This window comes from Ochlerotatus camptorhynchus, unplaced genomic scaffold, assembly GCF_037179485.1.
Source record: "Ochlerotatus camptorhynchus isolate MF236.1 unplaced genomic scaffold, CSIRO-AGI_Acam_v1.1 ptg000077l, whole genome shotgun sequence".
NCBI classification, from domain to species: Eukaryota; Metazoa; Arthropoda; class Insecta; order Diptera; family Culicidae; genus Ochlerotatus; species Ochlerotatus camptorhynchus.
In genome coordinates, this window is record NW_027040567.1 from 9,958,900 (window position 1) to 9,980,406 (window position 21,507).

Consider the following 21,507-nt stretch of genomic DNA (forward strand, 5'->3'; position numbering starts at 1 on the left):
ACTGCCAAAAGGCTCCTATGGGTACATATACTCATCGATTGCCATATGATGTCGACGGTTTTTCATCCAAACCGTTGCTGCTGTCTAATATAAAATATATACGAAAAAAATAAAATGTGCCTTATTACGAGTTGAGTGAAAAACAAAATAGAAATTTAATTCGCCGATGAAACGAACGAACGATCAGTTAAAATTCAGTGGTAAACACTCATTTGGCACCGGTGCTCTTATGAAACTGGTTGATCTGGCTTGCTGGTATCGACCCGAAAGGGAGACGGCTGGGACTAGCGCGGTGCAGATTGGGTTGTTTTGTCGCAATCGATTGGTGGTGTTGTTTTTTTTTGCTCTGCAGAAAACTTTCACATCAATTTGCAGACAAACAATCAAGGTGGATTTTCGCCAGTGCTGCAAAATCTCAACCGTGCACGGCGATATTGACAAAACAGCTTTCGTCACTCACTTGAACTTAAAATGATCTTCAACGGATGGCATGTCAATTGTCAGTTGGTGGATTTTTTTTAGTATCGGAAAAATGGGGGAAGGGTTTTTATGACGTTTTGCAGTAAAATCTCAATAATTATCTCAGAAATCCATAAAATATATAATCTGAAAAATGTTAACCCCCACGCTGGAGGAAAATCAGGAAAACCCCATTACACAATGGTACAGAAGGGAGAATTTCAGGGGAAAAAAAAACCGTATGAAGATGAAGTTTAATACATTTGGTGTCCCTAATAAAATTTATATGGTTATTTTGCTTAACGACGTTTTCAGGATATCATCCAAACCATTTGTGGAATAGTTCCATCATTTGGGTAATCTTTCGAGTATATGGTTTTTTATTAGGGGTCTTCAGAGAAGTTTTTATTTGAAAAAAGGCACATCAGATGGAGGGGTCCATAAATGATACTCATTGGAACGCCACTTGAAAATACTAAGAAAAAAACAAAATTACTAACATGTCATTTTCATTGAGATATGAAGCATTATTTATGGACACCCCCTTAAATCGATTTTTCGGGTTTAAACATTTTTTTCCACGTGTATCTCATTTGTTTATGGCAACATTTTATGTTAATAACAAATATGAATGCAAAATCTTAAATGAACTTGTTATTTTTCAAACGAAGAGAAATCTATTTCCAGAAGTCACTCATTTGTTTTACTAAGATCGATTTATAGCTATATTACTAATTCTAAGATAACCACATCCCTTGCAATTTGCTCCATAATACTCTAGAAAGTCACTATAGAAAGCACTTTAATTCACTCTGAAATTCTCTTAAAATTCCTAATTTGGTACGCTCCTCAGTATTCACTAATTATTCTCCTAAAAGTCCCAAAGAAATTTCCTCTAAATTTCACACAGAATTCTTTAGAAGTAGTCTCAAAAATTTACATGAATTGAACCTCAAATTCTAAAATAACTCGTCTTTGAGATTTGAAAAAAATATTACAGCAATAGCCTTGAATCTCCTCTAAGTATTACTTTAAACTTCACCTCAAAATTTCGTTGTAATTTTTTTTAAAACTTTCTTAAAAGTCCTTTTTAATAATGCTCCAAATTTTCAAAGATTTGTTTTCCTAATTCCAATTGGATTCTCCTTCTTCTCTTGAAAATCTAGTACAAGAACCTTTAGAGTTCTCCCTTCCACTCTCCGCAAAGTTTCTTTGCAATTTCAGTCAGAACTCTCTTGGAATTCTCTTTGGCATTACCTTGGAATCCTCCTCAGAATTCTGTTGCAAATTTACTTTGAATCCTACTCATGATTCTCTTGGGATTCTACTTAGAACTTCAGAACTACCTTGGAATTCTCCTCATAATCAAGAGTTCAACAAAACTAACCTAACAATTCTTCACTTATCCCTTGAAGTTCCTTGGAAATTATCATCAAATTCATTCATTAAAATCCATAAGCTGTGGAACTTTGCAAGTCCCTTACCTAAAAAAAATACTGGTTTAGAAAATATTCAATGCACGACGTCTGTGACTGTGAAAACATAACTGATGACTTCTACTAAAATTTGATATTTACTATGGCAATCTGAACTATTCAATCATGTACATAGGCGCGTCCACCTTCAAAGATGTGGGTGGGACAAAATACTATGGTCTCATACAACTTTTTGAATATTTTTGGTTCCAGAAATGTGAAACAATAAATGACATGTGAATTCAAAAACCAGTTAAAATGCAGTACCAATCATAGCACAGGACTATACTGGCCACATCCGGTCATGTTCCGGGAACCCCCGGCCCCATTTTCTAGCAAAGAACCAAAATCCATCATGCGTTACCATGAGAATTCATTTATCTTTTCTCATCGTATGAGCACTTTAGTCGGAATTTCTATTAGTAAAAGGGTAAGATTTTATCATTGGAGGATTAATTCAGGTTTTCAACTATCTTCTCTATTAAATCGTGGGTGGGACAAAGCATTGACCGTCCAACCAAGCATTTTTATGCGTGGGACATGTCCCACCTGTCCCACCCACTCCTAGCGCCTGATAATGTATGGTTGCTTTCCACTGATAAAGCTCAAAGTTCTGATAATTCTCTAAAAGAATGGAAAATAATCGACAAAAATGATTCAGAAACAATTCACTGTCAACGGAACCCCATTACATTTGTCTGTTACGGCACATTTCCTTATCTTAACTAATTAGTGTCTAGAATAATAAGGCTGCGGATTAGCTGATATTGCTTGAAAGCCAGAGCCAATGCGAGCAGTGCCTATCTTGTTTTCATTGTCAGTGTTGCTAGAAACCGGCAAGGCAGTTTGTATTGAACCCGCTTCTCTCTTACCGTAGGTCCTCACTAATCTTAACCGCACGGTAACCACAAAATACTACTATAAAGGACTCAATAATCACTATATAAATTAAGCATTTTCGAGTAAAAATATGACCTATTATTGAGTATCTGTTTCTCATTTTTGTAGTAACAATTACTGATACAAATTTTACTCATTTAATATGTAGTCCCATTTTCCTTCAAAAATGCAAATTGTATAGTCATTATTGAGCATTTTGCGGCTACCGCGTAGTGTGATTGAAATCGCAGTAGACTAACGGCTACTTGTACATTCGTTTCACGTTTAATCGACCTTGGCATTTGCATCAGATGAAAACCACAAACTTTTCTCGCCTTCACCTTCGCCTTCACACGATGCGCATTGAACTTGACTCCCACGACATGACTCAATCACCTCGTGTGATAAAACAGCACCATATATGTGTGCGAATGCGTAATTGAGCTGAATGCATATGAAAACGAAAGTACCCAAGCTTGTATACACAGTCGGACGAGTGAGTTCAATCAATAATCCGCAAAAGAGCAGAAGCAACAATGAACCGACCAGCTGATGAGAACTGCGCTTTACTCTTGGGGGAAGTGGAAGTCAAGGTGCAAGGCCGTTTCAGCAAGCAACCTCTGATAATAATAAATAACCATAGCAGCCTCGGTTCGAACGGACTTCTCTGTATATGACTGAATAGATTTATCTCATTTCCGCATCTTCCGCTTCGTCGTCTGGACAATGAACTGACTACGCTTGAATGAGGCACGTTCTGCAAATATTTATGTCCACACGATACTGGACAAAGTATCGATCGAACCGGTTCGCGAAGCAGTTAACTGTGGTCAGTGTATTCATCTTGCTGTAGAAACGAATTCAAGGTTAGCGGGTTAAACCATGAGGCCCTTTCAATTGGTTGATTAATGATAGGTTCATGAAAGTACTTATCAATGAGTGAAATGTTATCTGCACATATGATTTTTAAGGACAAATAAATACATAATCATAACCTCTACACTCAGTAGCTTCTGAACGTATCGAACGTAAATGAGGCCTGGCCAATGTAAAATGACCCGTTGAAGGAAACAACGAGACACAGTATGGAGACATTAAATGTGCAATCGGTCACAGCTAATTGAACATTTGCCGCATTTACCTACACCCTGCGAGCAAGAGGGTCTAGTACTAGCTGTGTTGCAATCCCGGCCAACTGCTTTGATACCACCATGGTCAAAGACACCCTTTATGCTGCAAGCATTCAGCTAACCAACCGAGTTGGCTGATGTAAGCAATGGGCAGTATGACAAGTAGGCGGAAAATTCCGTTTCTGCTCGAAAAATGGAGGCCATTTGTACCGGACCCTTAAAGCCTAATTCAATACCGCTACTAAAAGGTTCACTATTACTCTTGTTTGTATTGGATAGGAAAACAACAGTATTCCTTAGTACCACTCATGGACTCAGTAGGCCTGATGAAATCACATATTAAAATTTCGTTCCACTAGAAGGCTACATTTCTGCTATCTGACTCGAAAATGCCAACCACCGAGTCGCACTGGCATGCTTCTGACTCTGAGGTGAAAGACATTGTTGTTGCGTTTCGTTGTTGGTCACGGAGAAAAAGTTAATTTAATCAGATCGGTATCAATTAGCGTTGGAAATATGTCCGCTTATAAAAATGGCTTAGCTCGCGCTGGAACTAAACGTCAATGGTTAAGGACAAGGCTCAGCGAAATCTCATACGGTCATCATTCGGTCGTTAAGGGTTTTCTGATTTTTAATTCAGTATCGTCCCAACTAGATAGGGTCTAGTATAAAAGAGGAGCGGACAGGCGTTTTGAGCCAAACGAACTGTCAAAACCAGAACCAATCGAGCAGCTCCTATCTTGATTGCATTGGCGGTGTTGCTAGAAACCATGAATCCGACCCTCTCTAGTCCCAACTAAAAAGCAGTTAACTCGTCAGAAAATTCCATCTAACTAGCCTTGACAATTCATTGTTATTATTTGGAAATGATCTGAAGAGTGGGTTTCAACGAAAAGTTACAATTTGACAGCTTGAAAACCGTTCCTACTTTCGAATGGCATTCGGTAAAAGGGATGAGTTTGAGTCCCAACGAATTCGAAAGATGACTATATCTCAAGGGGTAGGTCACTCCGCACACCAATCTTGGGTCAACTTTTTTCTCAGAGTGCCGCAAGTGTGTCGAGTGTGCCAGCAGTGCCGGTTATAGATCAAGCTGCGATTTTTTGAAAAATACGAATATGATGGTATATTTGGCCGCCGTCCATAAGATAATAAAAGTCGTATGCATTAGCGGTTTGTAATGTCCTCAAAGGCAGACCAGATACCCAACCTTTCGAGATGTCAAACGCAACAGTCTATCAGCGGCTGGAACCGGTGACTGAATATAGTGTAACAGATGTGAATATAGTGTAACTCCCTACCCAGCACTAATGAGACCCCCCTCTACACTACCTCAGAGTCGGCATGCGCGCTCGAATATCACGGCCAAGGAAACACTCAAATATCCAACACACACAACACTTGTTTAGCTATACGTACCTTTATTGTTCCCACTTTCGTCCCACTTCCTTATTGGCTATCTCCTACCTTGTTTCGCCTAACGTTTCTTCTTGTCCTTCAGCGCGGGCCCGCTGTTGGTCCTTCCACAGCCACTCCTTCACCTTCCTCAGCTTCCTTCTGGACACTTTTCACAGTCCAGTCGGTTCCTTTCCTTCGACTTTGAACCCTCGACTTGGTTCGCAAGCCGGTCGCGTACTCCGGTACTTTCCGCGACGGCTCTTCGATCTCTCTCTCTCTCTTTCCTCACTATACTCGTGGCGTCTAAAGGTCGATGGGCCGTTGGTTTGTATTCCCGGATACCTTCGTATCGGAAGATGCTCCGTGTCTAACAGCGCCGTATGCCGAATGACGGACACTACGGGGTCTGACCACGCCGTGGATGAATTTCCAGCGGTAAACTACGGGGTCCTGTGGACATAATGGGAAATCACGATGGCAGTTATTGGTGATCGAGAAGGTGTTTCTCTAGAAGGGATTTTTACCTGGATGGTTCTGCACCTCACTCTCCTTCTTCACTTTTTTTACGTCCTCACGGTTTTTTTTACTGATTTTCGAACTTGTTTGAACTTGCTTTACGGAGTATCGCTGTTGAGTATCGCCAATCAAATGATTCTCAACGATGGCGGCTGACCTATCCTCTCTCCTCCTCGATGAGCCATCGTCCTTCCGCCCTATTTTGCCTCATCATGGCTCCACTATACCACCTCCTAATGGCCTCCAAATCCAGTAAACAGTGGCATCTGGTGGTAGGTAGAGGATCTTCCTGTCGTTTAGTGGTGTGGCTGTGTACTAGAGTGATGCAAAATTTGAAATTTTCACTCCACAATACTTAAACGATTCCAAATCGGATCCTGACTAGCCTCTCAAAATGTGAACCCATTTGGTGAGAAACTGAGATGGCACAAACCATTTGAAGTTTGTATGGGAATTACTATGGTAAAACCAAGATTTTTGTTCATGTCTATCTAATAATTCACCATATGGGTCTGCTTCAAAAGTTTTCAATTGTACTTGTAGGAAATTTCCCCAGCTACAACTTTGCTGAAGACCACTTTTTGATTAAATACAAGAATCGAAAGTTATCAATGGTTCAATGCGCTGATGTATTATGATCATGCTCAATCAACTGCTCAGCAGGCAACATTGGTGTTTTTGGGGCGTTGAATAGGACACAAAAATCATGGCTACTATGTCACACTGCAAAATACAGTGTTGCCTACAGAGTAGCTGCTTGATCATGTCATAAGTTTACCAATCACTTAAATAATTAATAGCTTTTTCGTGTCTCGTTTTACATAGAAACGATCTTCAGCAAAGTTGTAGCTAAGAAAATTTTCTATAAGAATGGCTATCGAACTGTTTCGCAGCTCAATATGGAAAAAGACTAGAAGGCAATGAACAAAAAGTTGAGATTTCCCATAGTTATTTACATGTAAACTTCAAATGGCTTGTGCGAAGTCTGTTTCCAACCAAATGAGTTGTTATTTTGGGAGGCTAATCAGGACCCGATTTGAAACCATTTAAGCACTGTGGAGCGAAAAAGTCAAAATTTGCATCAGTCTACTGTGTACCCATCCAGTGGGTGATTTTGTGGGCGATGGGTGGTGTTGGTAGTTTGTATTCAAACCTTTCCTTGGCATATTGTTATACATAAAATACGAAACACTAATCGCGACAATCTCACTAATCTTAGATAGACAGACACACCACTGGTTACAATAGAGGACGATGAGTATGACTTCTGTAGTTTGTTTTGTGTTAGTTTATAATAAGCATTATTTGAATTATGGGTATTATTAGGGTCTGATTAACTACCTCTTACTCTAGAGCAGCTTTTCTCAATCTATGGATCGCAACCCTATTTTGCCCTATTAACCCTATTACAGTCGGAATTTTATGTTTTTCAAGCCGATTCAATGTCAATCTGTTTTTAAGTTTCAGGTAATCATATGTATACACATACAGCGTCATATTATATACATATACAACATCTGTATTCAATATTGAAAGGTTGGGAGCCTATCCAATTCCAAAATAATAAAAAGAAGAAAAGAAAGTTTTAGAAACGCTGCTCTAGAGCCCTCGCTATATCCTACGTTTCGGATTTAAATGTGTGAAACAGTGAACCGTTTAGTGAATTGCGGGTTCGTCTGGTATATTCAATTAGAGGATGTTCCTGAAGTATACAGCTCGTATTGTTGTGAACAACTTCAATGACAGCTGTTCAGCAGTGCTCCCATTTTATTGAATGAACAATCCAATGCCTACGAGAGCGTGCCGAAGGTGTGCCGATGAATGTGCCCAAGCTGTGCCAAATCTAAATTCTACAGACTGTGCTGAGTGACATACCCCTTGCTATATCTGCTTTTGTCATATCAAGAAGCCGTGCAGATCCGAAAAATTGCCTTGCTGCTTGCTTCTCTGCAGCAAACACCGAAGCTGTGTGCCATTTGGTGAATTTTAAGTTAAATTTGACACTTCGAACATAGATTAAAATGTTCAAAAATCCCTCTGTTGTTGATCGATCGATTTTTGAGGAGGGGTTTGTCAAAATTGATTCCATGTCCAAGTCTGGTGGAATAGCAGGGTTATATGGACATTTTCCATCTGTCAAATTAAAGTGAAAATTCATCTAATGGAACACAACCTGAGAAGCATTTTCCGCTTCGTACATTAAGTAGATCGTCAGTTGTGTGCCCGAGAAAATACGGTGTGGAGAAACATATTATATGGTAAAAGGTTTCAATAAATTCAATCGGCCAACCTTTATTAGGAGCTCGATCTAATGTCCGGTCTACTAAGCACCACCCGCACTTCACTTCACTACAAAATTTAATTAAATCCAGTGCATAACATATAATGCATTTTTAAATGCATTCAAACAAAATTCAAAAACTAAAACGGCAGCGTATTGATTGCTCGTTGTTGCCGCGGGTATTGTGGGTTTCCCAGGTACCCGGTTCAAGCTTCAGTTGACTGCGTAGGCTGTTCTTCTCCTTCTATCCCTGAATAGATAGTACGAACAAGAGCATCTATGTGATATTTTGCAGTGCACGCTTTTTCAAAACTACCCAAATTTGGGTAGAATCCACCCAGATCGGTCAAAACTGAACCTACCCAAAAATAGGTAAACTGTGTTGCGTGTGACAAGATAACAAATGGACAACATTGACGTGAATACGATCGACTTTGTTCGTTTATCAACTTGTCACTCCCAACATAGTTGACCCATTTTTGGGTAGGTTCAGTTTTGACCGAATCTGAGAGATTTTATGTATAATGAGTCACGCCAAGAGTGAAGCCAAGTCTACCAATCGAACTGTCAAACCAGCTACCTATCGTGCAAAGTAAACAAACTTTACGATGCTTTGAAAGGTCCACGAAAGGTATTGCAATAAAATATAAAATATAATCGAAGAAATGATAATAAACACGCAGTGAGCATTCAATTGTCATGGGATACGTTTGGTAATGATCCGTAATGAGAATTTCTACTATTTTTTGTTAAGATAATTTGACAAAATCACTGATATAATGATTTACTACAGCCGCTATTATTTTTTCTCGCTAGAAGTCATTTGAAGTTGATGTAGAAGTCCTCTGTTGCCAAGTTAAAAGAAAGGGAATCTTTCGAAAACCGTGATGCGAGTTCAACCGTTTTTCTCTTGGCGTGACTCATTATACACCGACTCTAGATTAAATATTTTTCAAAATAAATGTTCGAATAAATCATGTCATTTTGACTTGCCGAAATGTTAAACGAAGTGCAAATTCACAGCGCTCAACATAATTTAAAAAAAAAACGAGATACAACGAAAATTTAAAAGCAAACGCAGCAAAACATGCTGATGACATATGTTACAACACTGCCGGGTTCCGCTTGAGCACCCTTTTCGATTTTTTGCATGCATACGTAGTTTTCAAATTTTACCAATCAGCGGCTGACCTAAATTGGTCTGGAAATCAGCTACGAGTTGTCTCTCAGTTGTCGTCTCAGGTCAAAATCAAATATCGAAGATTAGATTTTTGTTAACCCCTTTAAGCCTGAATGCTGACAGTAGGCTCTATACCAACGGACCCAAAATATGTATGAGTATTAATAGTAGAGAATGAAAGGCAACCCGCGATCTATGCAGGCCATGGATCAACGTCATCTTAGCATGAGACTCGTGCAGTCGTTTAGCAGTATTGGTACACCAAAGAGTGCGTTGTTTTGATTTTCATTTATCAAGGACGGGTAATGACACCGAACCGGCTTTTTCCAATGTTCAAAACATTCCTATGCGTTGGGGATAGAGAAAATGAGAAAAACTAATGCAACAAGCGTCCGCTGAAGCTGAAAAAAAAGAGAAAAATATTTTACTGTATCTACATTATTGTCAGTTTTGTTCTTATCCGCAGTTTCGTTTGAGGTAACCCGTCAATGGCCAATATTATGCATTTCTTCAACTCGTTCCAGTTAACGATGATTCTGGTGCATCACGCCTTTTTCACATTTATTCAATCACGCCAATTTCCTAAATTGCATCCAATTTTCGTGAAACTTATGTCACAACCAGTGTCTGTTTTTATAATTTACTATCACACGCAAGGAGTAGTGCTTCAACCCAATGCAGATGAAATGCGTTTGTTTTGAAAATCATCTCTGTTACATAGGCGCGAAATGAACAAATGAGTTCATCATACATCAACGAATACGCGTTTGTTGATATTAACCAGTTCTTGATTATCCAACTCAAAATTTTCAAAAAAGAATCTAGGCTCTAGTACTATCTTCGGTCCCAAGCTAATCGATGCACCCCTCGAAAATCCACGAACCCCTCATTTTATCTGTCAAACTTTCATAGCTAATCAAAACAAGCATTGTGTAGTACTATAATTTTGACTAGAATGGGGTACGTTAATCGATTTCCTTGGGACCAATAGGCTAGCCAAGTAGTGAGCCAATTTAAAATCGTTAGTTTCCACCGGTTACTTGCAGTGCATACTCACAATCGTCTCGTAGCTCCACGTTCCAAATGTTATCGAAATTTAAAAAAATCAAACACATCAACTACTACATGGCTACGAGAGAGTCACACATTAATTTGTTTTGTTTATCATTTTCTAAAAGTGAGTGCGATTTGTTTTCGCCAGACCTAGGTAAAATATGACAGCTTGAAATGAAATTTCAGGATTTATCGGAAATCAATTCTACTGCGATAACGACGCGACGTGTAATGCGGTTGTTTCTGTCTGGTAATTATGATTTACTGGTTTGACCTGAGACGGTTTGACGAAATAAACGTATGATGCATTGCGATTTACTCAATTAAATGTTTGACAATGACCGATTTTCTACTTAAAAAAAATATCATGGATAAGTTGAGACACCCCAACACGATAATTCGCTTGCTCGGCAGTGATGATCGTCGTTTTACACCTGGGTAAATCCCCGCGACAATTTGCAAATAATGAACAAAAGTATAAAAATCATGCATTCTCGAAATAGCCATCAACTACGCCTTCTCGCTGAAGTCCACAATCTGCCGGCAATCATCATTATCGAGTTCCACATTCGCTCTTTATGGCATTACATTAAATTATCTTCCTTATACGTTCTTGTTTTGTTTTTTTTTTTCACTTCACAGCACCGAGAGGAACCCCGATCTGCCTGTGCCTGAGTGTGCCCGAGTGTGAGACAACAAAGTGCACCCAACCGGAACGCATCTTAAAAGTGAGATTGCAATCAACAACCGAGAAAGAAAAAAAAAATGCGCCGCGGTGGCAGTTTCGAGCGGTTTTGGATTGCCCTTACGCGTAAAAAACGGAACGACGATGACGGAAGTGACTCCCAGCTGGCGCGAGTTCTTACGCTGTTGGATCTGACCGGGCTGGGAGTGGGCAGCACCCTGGGGCTGGGGGTGTACGTCCTCGCCGGATCGGTAGCATACGAGCAGGCTGGCCCTGCCGTAGTCATTTCATTCCTGGTGGCAGCCATTGCCTCGGCCATCGCTGCCCTCTGCTATGCGGAATTCGCTGCCCGGGTACCGAAGGCAGGATCAGCCTACATCTACAGTTACGTCAGCATCGGAGAGTTTGCGGCATTCACCATCGGATGGAATCTTATTTTGGAATATGTCATCGGTGAGTTTCGGGGGTATCTCTAGGTCACGTTGTTTGTAGTTAGATTTGGCGGGCGCGTGTCTGATACGACGATGACTCGCGAAGATGGTTCAAAAGGTACGACACACTGCACTGCTGTGCAACGGTTGTTCACCGTGGACATTGACAATGAAAACAAGTTTCCCCTCGCATATTGCCGTTGAAGTCTTTCGTTTATATCGTGTCGTCCCGAGCTTTTTTTTATGTTGATTGGCATTCGTCGGTATATTTATAGATGACACGCGGAGGGCGGTTGAATACCTCGAGTTGAAGGATACATTTGTTTACTAGCTCGGACATTAATTCAATCAAGCTGAGTGGAAGTAAATGCTAGTGCTCATTGTTGACTATCAGGATTCAAATAGGGTCATTTCCGCTAGATCATTCTTCGTGATTGACTTTCAAATAGCAGAAGCAATGTTGAATTAACGATTGGATATAGAGGAAAGAAGAAGGATTAGTAATTTTCATTTAATTCCACTACTTTAATCGTCCAGCCTTGACAAACGCGTATTTCGCCTACAATAGAGGATTGTTGATTTCAGTTTGTTACCCAGCGGGATAACATGGATCGCGTGTGATCTACTGTTCGGCTTTTGCGGTTAGGTTCGTGTGATGAGTTTAGATTTTGTTCATTTTGAAACATAGTTCGAAATTCCGGAAAACGTGGAATGGTTTCGAATAACCGGTTTTGTCGTAGGACCACGTCTTTGTGGACTATACTGAGGAGCAAATAAAAAAAAACGGTGTGACGAAATAGTGTCAGGTTTTGAACGCTTATAACAAAGTCATTTATGTATGAAATTCAATTTTAATTCCACCATTTTATTCAGATTGAATATAAGATTTGTTTTGTATAAAGATGGTAGTTGTTAATCGATGGTTAACTATTGCAAAATGTTCAGTTTTTAAGCGAAATTCACCACGTGCTCGCTCGCTATGACCATCGAGAGAACAGAGATACGGGCCACTCAAACTTAATGTATTTTTTTTTTAATATGATTTTTTCTATCATTGACCTACATCAGCAAAATACAGAAAAAAAGGTGGAGCTTCGCATGCTAATCTAAATGCTTAAGTAAGGAAAGCGTAGAAAATTTGACTGCTTTCATCAGTGCCGAGTGCTGTAAAAGGCTGTTCGTTGCGTTGTACACTGATAACGAAACTAACTCAGAGAGTGAGTCACTTTTACTCATTCGTATGGAAAAAAATCGAAAAGCGTAGGTCACTCAGCTCACGAGTAGCCTACGCTTTTAGAGTAGGACTATGTCTTTCATTTCTATATTGGGGGTACACTTTATGAAAACCGAAAATGGAACATGAACAAAATTATGAAAGATTTTGAACATTAATAACTCAGCTGCTCCTGGATCAATTTCAATAATTTTTATCACCAATCGATCAGAAATCTATGCATCTATAGCATTGCTTCCGACTGATGATTTTTAACGTGAAGCTATTGAAAAAGTGGTAATGTCAAGCATTGTCCAATGTACAAATAAAAAGTGATAATAGTATCACTGTTTTCGTGATACGTTCTTCCCAAACCCAGTCCTCATAATCGAGTACCACTTGGTTGCACATCATTCTGCTTTAACCTGAAAAGATATAAAAGAGCATTATTTTAGTTATCTCCAGATCATGGTGCCATTTTAATTCGTTGAGTTCAAATCCACACTATTAGACTTTATTATACTATAATTATGAAACTTGATGCTCTTCGAGAAACAGATACCACGATCGCGATTAACTCGTGGCTAATCCCGTTCTGTTTGGGAAAGTTACTCGCAATTTCTACGGTTTCGCATATGTTACACTACCCAAAAACATCGCAAGTTTTATAGTGATTTTAAAGCATGCTACAAGTCTAAATCATGGTCTACAGAACCCTCATAAAACTAGAATTGTTACTTGGGTATGCTATGTTTGATGTTAAATTACATCATATAAAGTACAAAATCGCTTTTGAACGTGCGTAAACTCAGTCGGAGAGGTGGGAAATAAAAGTAGCGATATTTTAGGTAAAATACCCGGATGCAAAAACATAGTTGAGTTCTGCTGGGAAATTATATTAGGATCTATCCCAGGCCACTATTGTAGAAAATCGTTATGTTAAGAAAAATATGACGCACGCTTGATTTGGAAAACATTTTTAACTGCTTTCAGTTGAATGGCTTCATGTACCCGGACTATCGTCGGTCGTAGTTTGTTGTGATGTAGTAAGGGGAACGGTGGCCATAGAGCGACCGTTTTAGCTTACAGAGCAGTAGATCGTGGGTTAGAACCCAACCACCTTGACATTACTGAGTTGATAGGGTCGCGACGTTTGCTAACCATGATTTAAAAGATCTTATCAATTCCCAAAGTGAATCCATTGGAATTTTAATATCGGGGTAATTCCAAAGATGTCAGGAAATCTCAAGAACTTCACTGGCGGTCAAAGACCTTCATGGCAGTTTCATTCAGGAAAATTGTAAGAACTTTACTGAAATCAGAAAAATTGCGAGATCATTCAACAAGTTCAAAAAATTTAAAATAGTCACGTCAAGAAAAATTATAAATTTTTTACATAAGTGCCAAAAAATTAACGGAGGTACAAAAAACGTCGAGAAGTTTAGAGATCTATCAAGTAATTTTATCATTTTCAGGGCAACTCCACGAACATCAACAAAAAAGTTGCGCGAACTTCAGGGAAGTTCCAGAAACATAAGGAGCAGTCCAAAAAAATCGTAGGAACTTGAAAGAAGTTTCAAGGAATGAAAGGAGAAGTTTCTTGAACAGCCTGAATTGTGGGCACTTCAGAGAAACACAGAGAACTCCAAGGTGGTTACATCTGCTTCAGAGAAACTGCAGGAACTTTTAAGAAGTTCTAGGAACTTCAGGGATATCCAGAGAACTCCAAGATAGTCAACTTCAGATAAATCCAAAGGATTGAAAAAAAAATGTGAAAACTTTAGAGAAGGTTCAAGAACCTCAGGGAAACTAGGTCTAGAGACCTTCAGGGAGACTCAGAAGTCTTAAGGGCAGTCACAATAACTTCAGAAACATTCTGAGTTTCGGACACGTTAAAAGATCTATGAAGATTAATTTAGATGAATTCAGGACAGCACCATGAACAGCAGAATTTCGAGAAACTTTGAAAAGATGCTGAAAAATTCCCGAAAATTTTAGTCAGGAACATTACAGATTTCCAGAGAATTTCATGGAAGGTTAAAGATTTTTAAGACAGTTCAATTAACTTCAGGGCAGTACAAAGAACTTCAGGAGACTTGTGAGAACTTTAGGGTAACTTCAAGAAAATCAAGGAAGATCAGTGACAGAGAAGTTCAATAAACTTCAAGAAAATTGAAGGATACTTCAAGATACTCTGGGCATTTACGAAAAATTTAGCAGTGTTCTGAGATCTTCAGAGAAGTCCAGAAAAATAAAAAGAAGTTTAATGAGTTTTAAGCTGTTTATTTATTTTCAAGGATGCTCCTAGTACTTCGAGGAAGATCAGAAAACTTCAGAGCAATTTCGTTTTTAATTGCAAGAACTTTCAGGAAGTTCTGCGTTATCATGAATTATTCCGAAAATTTCATGAATGTTCCAAAAATTTCGGGAAATTTGCGGGTCTTCAGGGATGTTCCATGAATAGCTGAAAAATGTGTGAATATAAGAGAGTTCCATAAACTTCTTGAACATTTAGGGAACTTTTAGAAAGATTAAATATTTTACAGAAAGTTTTATGAGCTTCAGTCAAGTATCGAATTCATTAGAAAAATTGTGAGAGCTTCAGGATAGATCATATTATCATAAATTTCAAGGCGAGGCAAGGAAAATGGGAGCGTTTAAAAAGTTCTGAGAAATTCAGCGATGTTTAGAGGATATTATGGGAGTTCAAAGATCTTCAGGGCAGTTCCAATTACTTCAGTGGTGTTATCATCGTCAACGTTTCGATCCAGGGGTTGCAATCTTTACCAGGGTTAGTTTTAGTTTAAGATCGCAAAGATAATTGCGTTGATCGAAAGACTGTTCAATTTTAAATTCCCTGGAGAAGGCCAGGCATCCAGCGGCTGAATACGAAATGCTTCTCCCCGAAAGCTATACCCAAGATGGCAGTTCCATCACGGCGGATAGGAGACCTTAGACCAACCACCTACTGTCTCCGAAACCTTCAAATTGTTATAGGTGAAAGATTACGAACTGATTTTATGGCAACGACTTTTAGCGCTAAACAACGGACAAGAATTGGAACATGGAATATACTGACGCTAGCCCAAAAGGGTAAACTGGCACAACTCACCAGTGAGGCTATGAAAATTCTGGACCGTAGTGAAGTCCGCTGGCCAAACTTTGGAGAACACCAGCTGTCTTGGGGACAGGTACTTTTATATTCTGGTATGCGAGGTGAAAACGCTCCGCGACATCGTGAAGTTGGCTTTCTGCTTAGCGCCCAAGCATAGCCTGCGCTCATCAAGTGGGAACCTATCAATGAGAGAATAATCGTTGCTAGATTCAGAACACGGGTCCGAAACCTTACCATAATCCAATGTTATGCGCCAACCGATGCTGCCGAATTGCAGGACAAAGAGAACTTTTACAGTCAACTGAATGCTGTCGAGACTCCAAGAGGTGATATCAAGATTTACACAGGCGACTTCAATGCGAAGATCGGCTCCAACAACTCGGACTATGAGCGCATTATGGGACGCCATGGTCTCGGAGATATGAGCGAGAACGGCAAGCTGCTTGCAGAGTTTTGTGGCAACAACGACATGGTGATCGGGGGTTCGCTCTTCCACCATCGCCCAGTGCATGAAGTCACATGGGTCTCCCGTGATGGATATACATAGAACCAAATCGACCACATCTGTATCAGCCGAAAATGAAGAGGAAGCCTTCAAGATGTTCGGAATAAACGCAGCGCTGACATCGCGTCTGACCATCATCTCCTGGCCGGTGAAATCCGCCTACGCATTGCGCGGGTTCAACGGCGGGAGGAGGGACTCGGGCGGCTATTCAACACACGCCAACTGGAAGACCCAGCAGGGAAGAGATCGTTCGTCGAAGAACTCGAGGCTCGCCCAGCTAATATTCCAGATGGTGGCAGCGTAGAAGAACAGTGGACGAGCATCAAGAATGCCTTTATTGAATTAGCGAGAGCAACCTGGGTTAGCTGCGCACTCAGAAGAAGGTCACCGATGAAACCTGGAGGAAGATCGAGGAGCGGAGAGAAGTAAAAGCCGCGATAGAGCGAGCAAGGACCCGAGGAGCCAAGAACGAGGCCCGTCAGCGGTATTCGGCTCCAGATAGGCAAGTTACCCAACAAACAATTTGAGTGGATCAACCGCTGAATAAGCTATTTTTTAGCTGAAGAAGCATGTTTTTGCCTGAATAAGCTCTTATTCAACATTCAATGTTTGTTGGGTAAGCGTTCCTGTATACGGGACAAGCGAGCGTGGGAGGACTCCCTGGTTTATGAAGGGGAGAAAGCCGCAGCAACTGGCGATATCCACCTCTTCTATGATGTTTCACAACGCCTGAGTGGGGCAAGAATGAACCCAAGGATGCCTGTGAAAGACACGACTGGACAGTTGCTCACCGACAACACTGACCAATTGAAACGTTGGTTTGAACACTTTGAACAACTTCTCGAAGTTTCAACGGTCAACCAACCATCAACATGTCGGCATGATCCGCCAAGGGTGAGGCGCGTTACTCGCGTCAACACTGAAGCTCCATCATTTCAGGAGATAGAAGCAGCCATCCAAAGTATGAAGTCCAACAAAGCCCCGGGGGTCGATCGCATATCAGCAGAGATGCTCAAAGCTGACCCCATGCTATCCTCACAAATGTTGCATCAACTATTTGTCAATATCTAGGACACCGCGACTTTTCTGACTGACTGGATGCAGGGTGTCTTGGTAAAAGTCCCCAAGAAGGGGGATCCAACTGTATGCGACAACTGACGATGCATCATGTTACTGTATATTGTTCTCAAAGTTCTGTGTAAAGTTATCCTCAATCGGATACAGGAGAAGATCGACGCGACTCTCCAACGACAGCAGGCAGGATTCCGTGCTGGAAGATCCTGTGTGGAACATATTGTCACACTCCGCATCATCTTGGAGCAGTCCAAGAGCCCCTGTACTTGGTATTCATTGACGACGAAAAAGCCTTCGACCGACTAAACCACGAAAAATTGTGGGGTGCTCTGAGACGCAAGGGAGTCCCTGATAAGATCGTCAACCTCATCGAAGCGCAGTACGAGGCTTTCTCATGCAGAGTGTTGCACAACGGAGCTTTGTCTGACCCGATTCGGGTAATCGCGGGTGTGAGGCAAGGATGCATATTATCACCGCTACTGTTCCTCATCGTAATCGCCGTTGACCGTGTACCGAACCGTGGGTTACCATGGAGCATCTCAACGACTTCGATTTGGCTGATGATGTTGCGTTATTAGCACAACGGCGCTCTGACATGAAGAGTAAGCTCGACGACCTTGTGGAACGCTCCTCTGAAGCAGGTCTAATCATCAACGTCAACAAGACCAAATCGTTGGATGTCAACACGGAAAACCGTGCCAATTTCACGGTAGTTGGGCAGGCAGTGGAGAAAGTCGAAAGCTTCCAATATCTTGGCACGGTGCACGGATTAAGAAGGCAAGGGCTGCGTTTGCCAGTTTGCGAAATGTATGGAGAGCGAATCAGATCAGTCGACGCACCAAAATCCGAATTTTTAACTCGAACGTGAAGTCTGTGCTGTTATACGCCAGTGAAACATGGTGTGTTTCAGCGGCGAACACTCAGAAGCTGCAGGTGTTTATCAACCGATGCCTGCGGTACATAATTCGTGCCTGGTGGCCCCACAATTGGATCTCAAATTCCGAGCTTCATCGTTTGTGCCATCAGAAGCCGATAGAGACAGAAATTCGTGAACGAAAGTGCAGGTGGGTCGGCCACACACTACGACGGAGCGGAAACGAAATCTGCAAGCAAGCACTGAACTGGACAGCAGGACATCGCAGCAGAGGCAGACCTAGAGGCTCGTGGCGGCGGAGCCTAAACAGTGAAATTAAGAACGTTGACCGAAATTTGACTTGGGCACAGGTCAAGGCCAAAGCTAGTAATCGCCCAGGATGTAAATCTTTCACAAAGGCCCCTGGAGGTGCACAGGATCGTTAACTAACTGAAGAAGGCCAACACCAAAGACCAAAACGTCTTTCCTAAAACATCGTAGCGTTTTGATCCACCGTTAAACTCCAATGTCCGAACAATTTAGTATTTTTAAATTTAATCGCCATTATGATAGCTGACTGCAGACAAGTTTACCCATATTCTAAATTTGATAAGAGGGATCTAAATTGTGTGTACATTCCGAAATTACAATCATGGGCGCTCCTTAAAGGGGGCGCACATACACGGCCACTGAAAATAACTCAGAAAGAGAGTCACTTCTACTCAGAGGTATGGAGATGCATGGAGTATGTAATTTCACATACAACTGAGTAGAAGTGACTCTCTCTCTCTCTTTGAGTTTTTCTCAGTTGTTCTGTACAAAAAATCAAAGTTTACCATGACAACAGAGCTGTCTACAAATAACTACAATTGAATCCTTGCATGTTTCGATTCCAGGCACATCCAGCGTGGCCCGCGGCATGAGCGGCTACATAGATGCCCTGACGGGCAACAAGATGAGCGGTGCCCTCAAGGACGCTATGGGGATGAACGTAGACTTCCTAGCGGATTATCCGGACTTTTTCTCCTTCGTAGTGGTCCTAATTCTGGCAGCCCTGCTGGCATACGGTGTCAAGGAATCCACCCTGCTGAACAACATTTTTACCGGAGTGAACCTGTGCGTTATTGCACTAGTGTTGGTTGCCGGTGGCATGAACAGTAAGCGTTTGTAGACCTGGGGAATTGGTTGACAATGTGCTAATGAACGTTATTTGCTTACGTAGGTGATCCTGCCAACTGGCAAATTAAGCCGGAAGACATCCCGGAGGGCATCGAAGCCGGTGTGGGAGGATTTGCACCGTATGGTTTCGCGGGGATCATGGCCGGAGCTGCCAAGTGTTTCTATGGGTTCGTAGGATTCGACTGTATTGCCACCACCGGGGAGGAAGCCATCAACCCTAGCCGTAACATCCCGTTGGCTATTGTGATTTCATTGATCGTCATTTTCCTGGCCTATTTCGGTATCTCTACGGTACTGACGATGGCACTGCCATATTATCTGCAGAATCCGGAAGCCCCGTTCCCGCATCTGTTCGAACAGCTCGGATGGCACGAGATCAAATGGATCGTTTCAATCGGTGCCATCTTCGCTCTGTGTACCAGTTTGCTGGGCGCCATGTTCCCCCTGCCACGTGTTCTGTATGCCATGTCAACGGATGGAATCATCTACAAGAAGCTACGGACGGTTCACCCGAAGACACAAACTCCAGTTTTGGCTACTATACTGGCTGGTCTGCTGGCCGCTACGATGGCAATGTTATTCAATCTGCAGCAACTGATCGATATGATGTCCATAGGTACGTTGCTGGCCTACACGATCGTGGCCGTCAGTGTCCTAGTGCTGCGGTACGAGGATAAGGAGCTTTTGCAGAACAAAACGATTACGATTCCGAATGTTTTCCGGCAGTTGTTCAACACGGACAAATTGAGCAGCCCAAGTTTGCTATCGTCGAGTATCGTCAAGTTTGGCATTTGTCTATTTGGTAGGTAGAATTTTTTTCTTGAAATGACCCAATCCGTACTAATTATTTTACCTTGTCGATTTCAGCCGTCCTCGTGTGCGCAGTCTGCTCCATTCTGGTCATTGTTTCGGATCAACTCTCCTCCGACTATCCAGGAACTATTGCAGCCCTTTCCGTGCTGAGCGCCTTCATGGTGCTCTTGATAGTTATCACTGCACTGCAGCCAACGGAAAATACCAAACTGACATTTAAAGTTCCTCTAGTTCCACTACTGCCAATGTTAAGTGTACTCTTCAACCTGTATTTGATGTTCCAACTGGACGCGGGAACGTGGATTCGGTTCGCCGTGTGGATCGTGATCGGTTACTTAATCTACTTCACCTACGGTATCCGCCATTCGGTGGAAGGGGCGCTATCCAAACAAGAGGCGACACTGGTCAACGGAAATGGCACTGCGACTACCAAGAATGGATTCGACAACAATGCCTTCGATGGAAGCAATGACAAGGTCGTTACGAGAATCCTCGCCGAGCACCCCCGAAGGAGTTCGAAGAATTCCTACACACTCAACAACGAATAGCGCAGAAGACCGTCGACAGACGGGGAGGCATTTTCGTACACTTGACGAAATTTAGTGGTTAAGTACAAACCAAGAGAGATAGATAGATTTTACATCAGCTCTCTCGAATCGATTTTGTTGCCTTATCAGGAGCGATCACGAGCGCTCATTAGCCGCGTCAGGGTGTTCAAGTGTATTATAGATTTTAGAACTCGTGCTAAATGATAAGAACCAGACGCTAAGTGATATTGAAATGTCTAAAGTATTTGTCCTTCCCCCGATATGGTAAGCATGGGATGCATGGAAGTTCCATTCCCTCACCCGATGCAGTGTGAAGCGAAACAATGCATGTGATAAAAGAATTTAGGGGTACGATTGTTTATTTTATCAGTATAACCGATGAATCGCGACAATATGTTAAGCCCGGTAAATACTGAAGCCTAATTTTTAATGATGTACATTAGAACCTGAAACCAGATTGTGTCAACAGTTGTAATTGAGTAAATACTAATAAATCAAGATTAAAGCGATTGTGATTATTTTCGCTTATCGCTTATCGTACAAGTCTGCAGAATGGTAGACACGCGTCCCCATTGACGTTGTAAATATTAATACATACACATTAACAAGACAAGCATGACCCGACGATTGACGTAATTCCCTTACTCCAATATCTACACTCAGCCGCCGTATCAGTTCATCGCTATTTTCGGCAGCAATTGCCGACCTGAATCAGGGAGA

General features: G+C 41.5%; 1 protein-coding gene across 1 annotated transcript in view; it reads left to right on the plus strand.

Annotated features, from left to right (window-relative positions):
* Positions 1-21,296, plus strand: part of slif (slimfast) — a 52,122-nt gene extending 30,826 nt beyond the window's left edge. The window contains exons 2-5 of the mRNA XM_065217530.1: positions 11,014-11,509; positions 19,144-19,404; positions 19,470-20,228; positions 20,294-21,296. Coding sequence (XP_065073602.1) covers positions 11,137-11,509; positions 19,144-19,404; positions 19,470-20,228; positions 20,294-20,787 — 1,887 coding nt within the window. The 5' untranslated portion in view covers positions 11,014-11,136 and the 3' untranslated portion in view covers positions 20,788-21,296. The remainder of the gene's footprint in view (positions 1-11,013; positions 11,510-19,143; positions 19,405-19,469; positions 20,229-20,293) is intronic.
* The last annotated feature ends 211 nt before the right edge of the window (positions 21,297-21,507 follow it).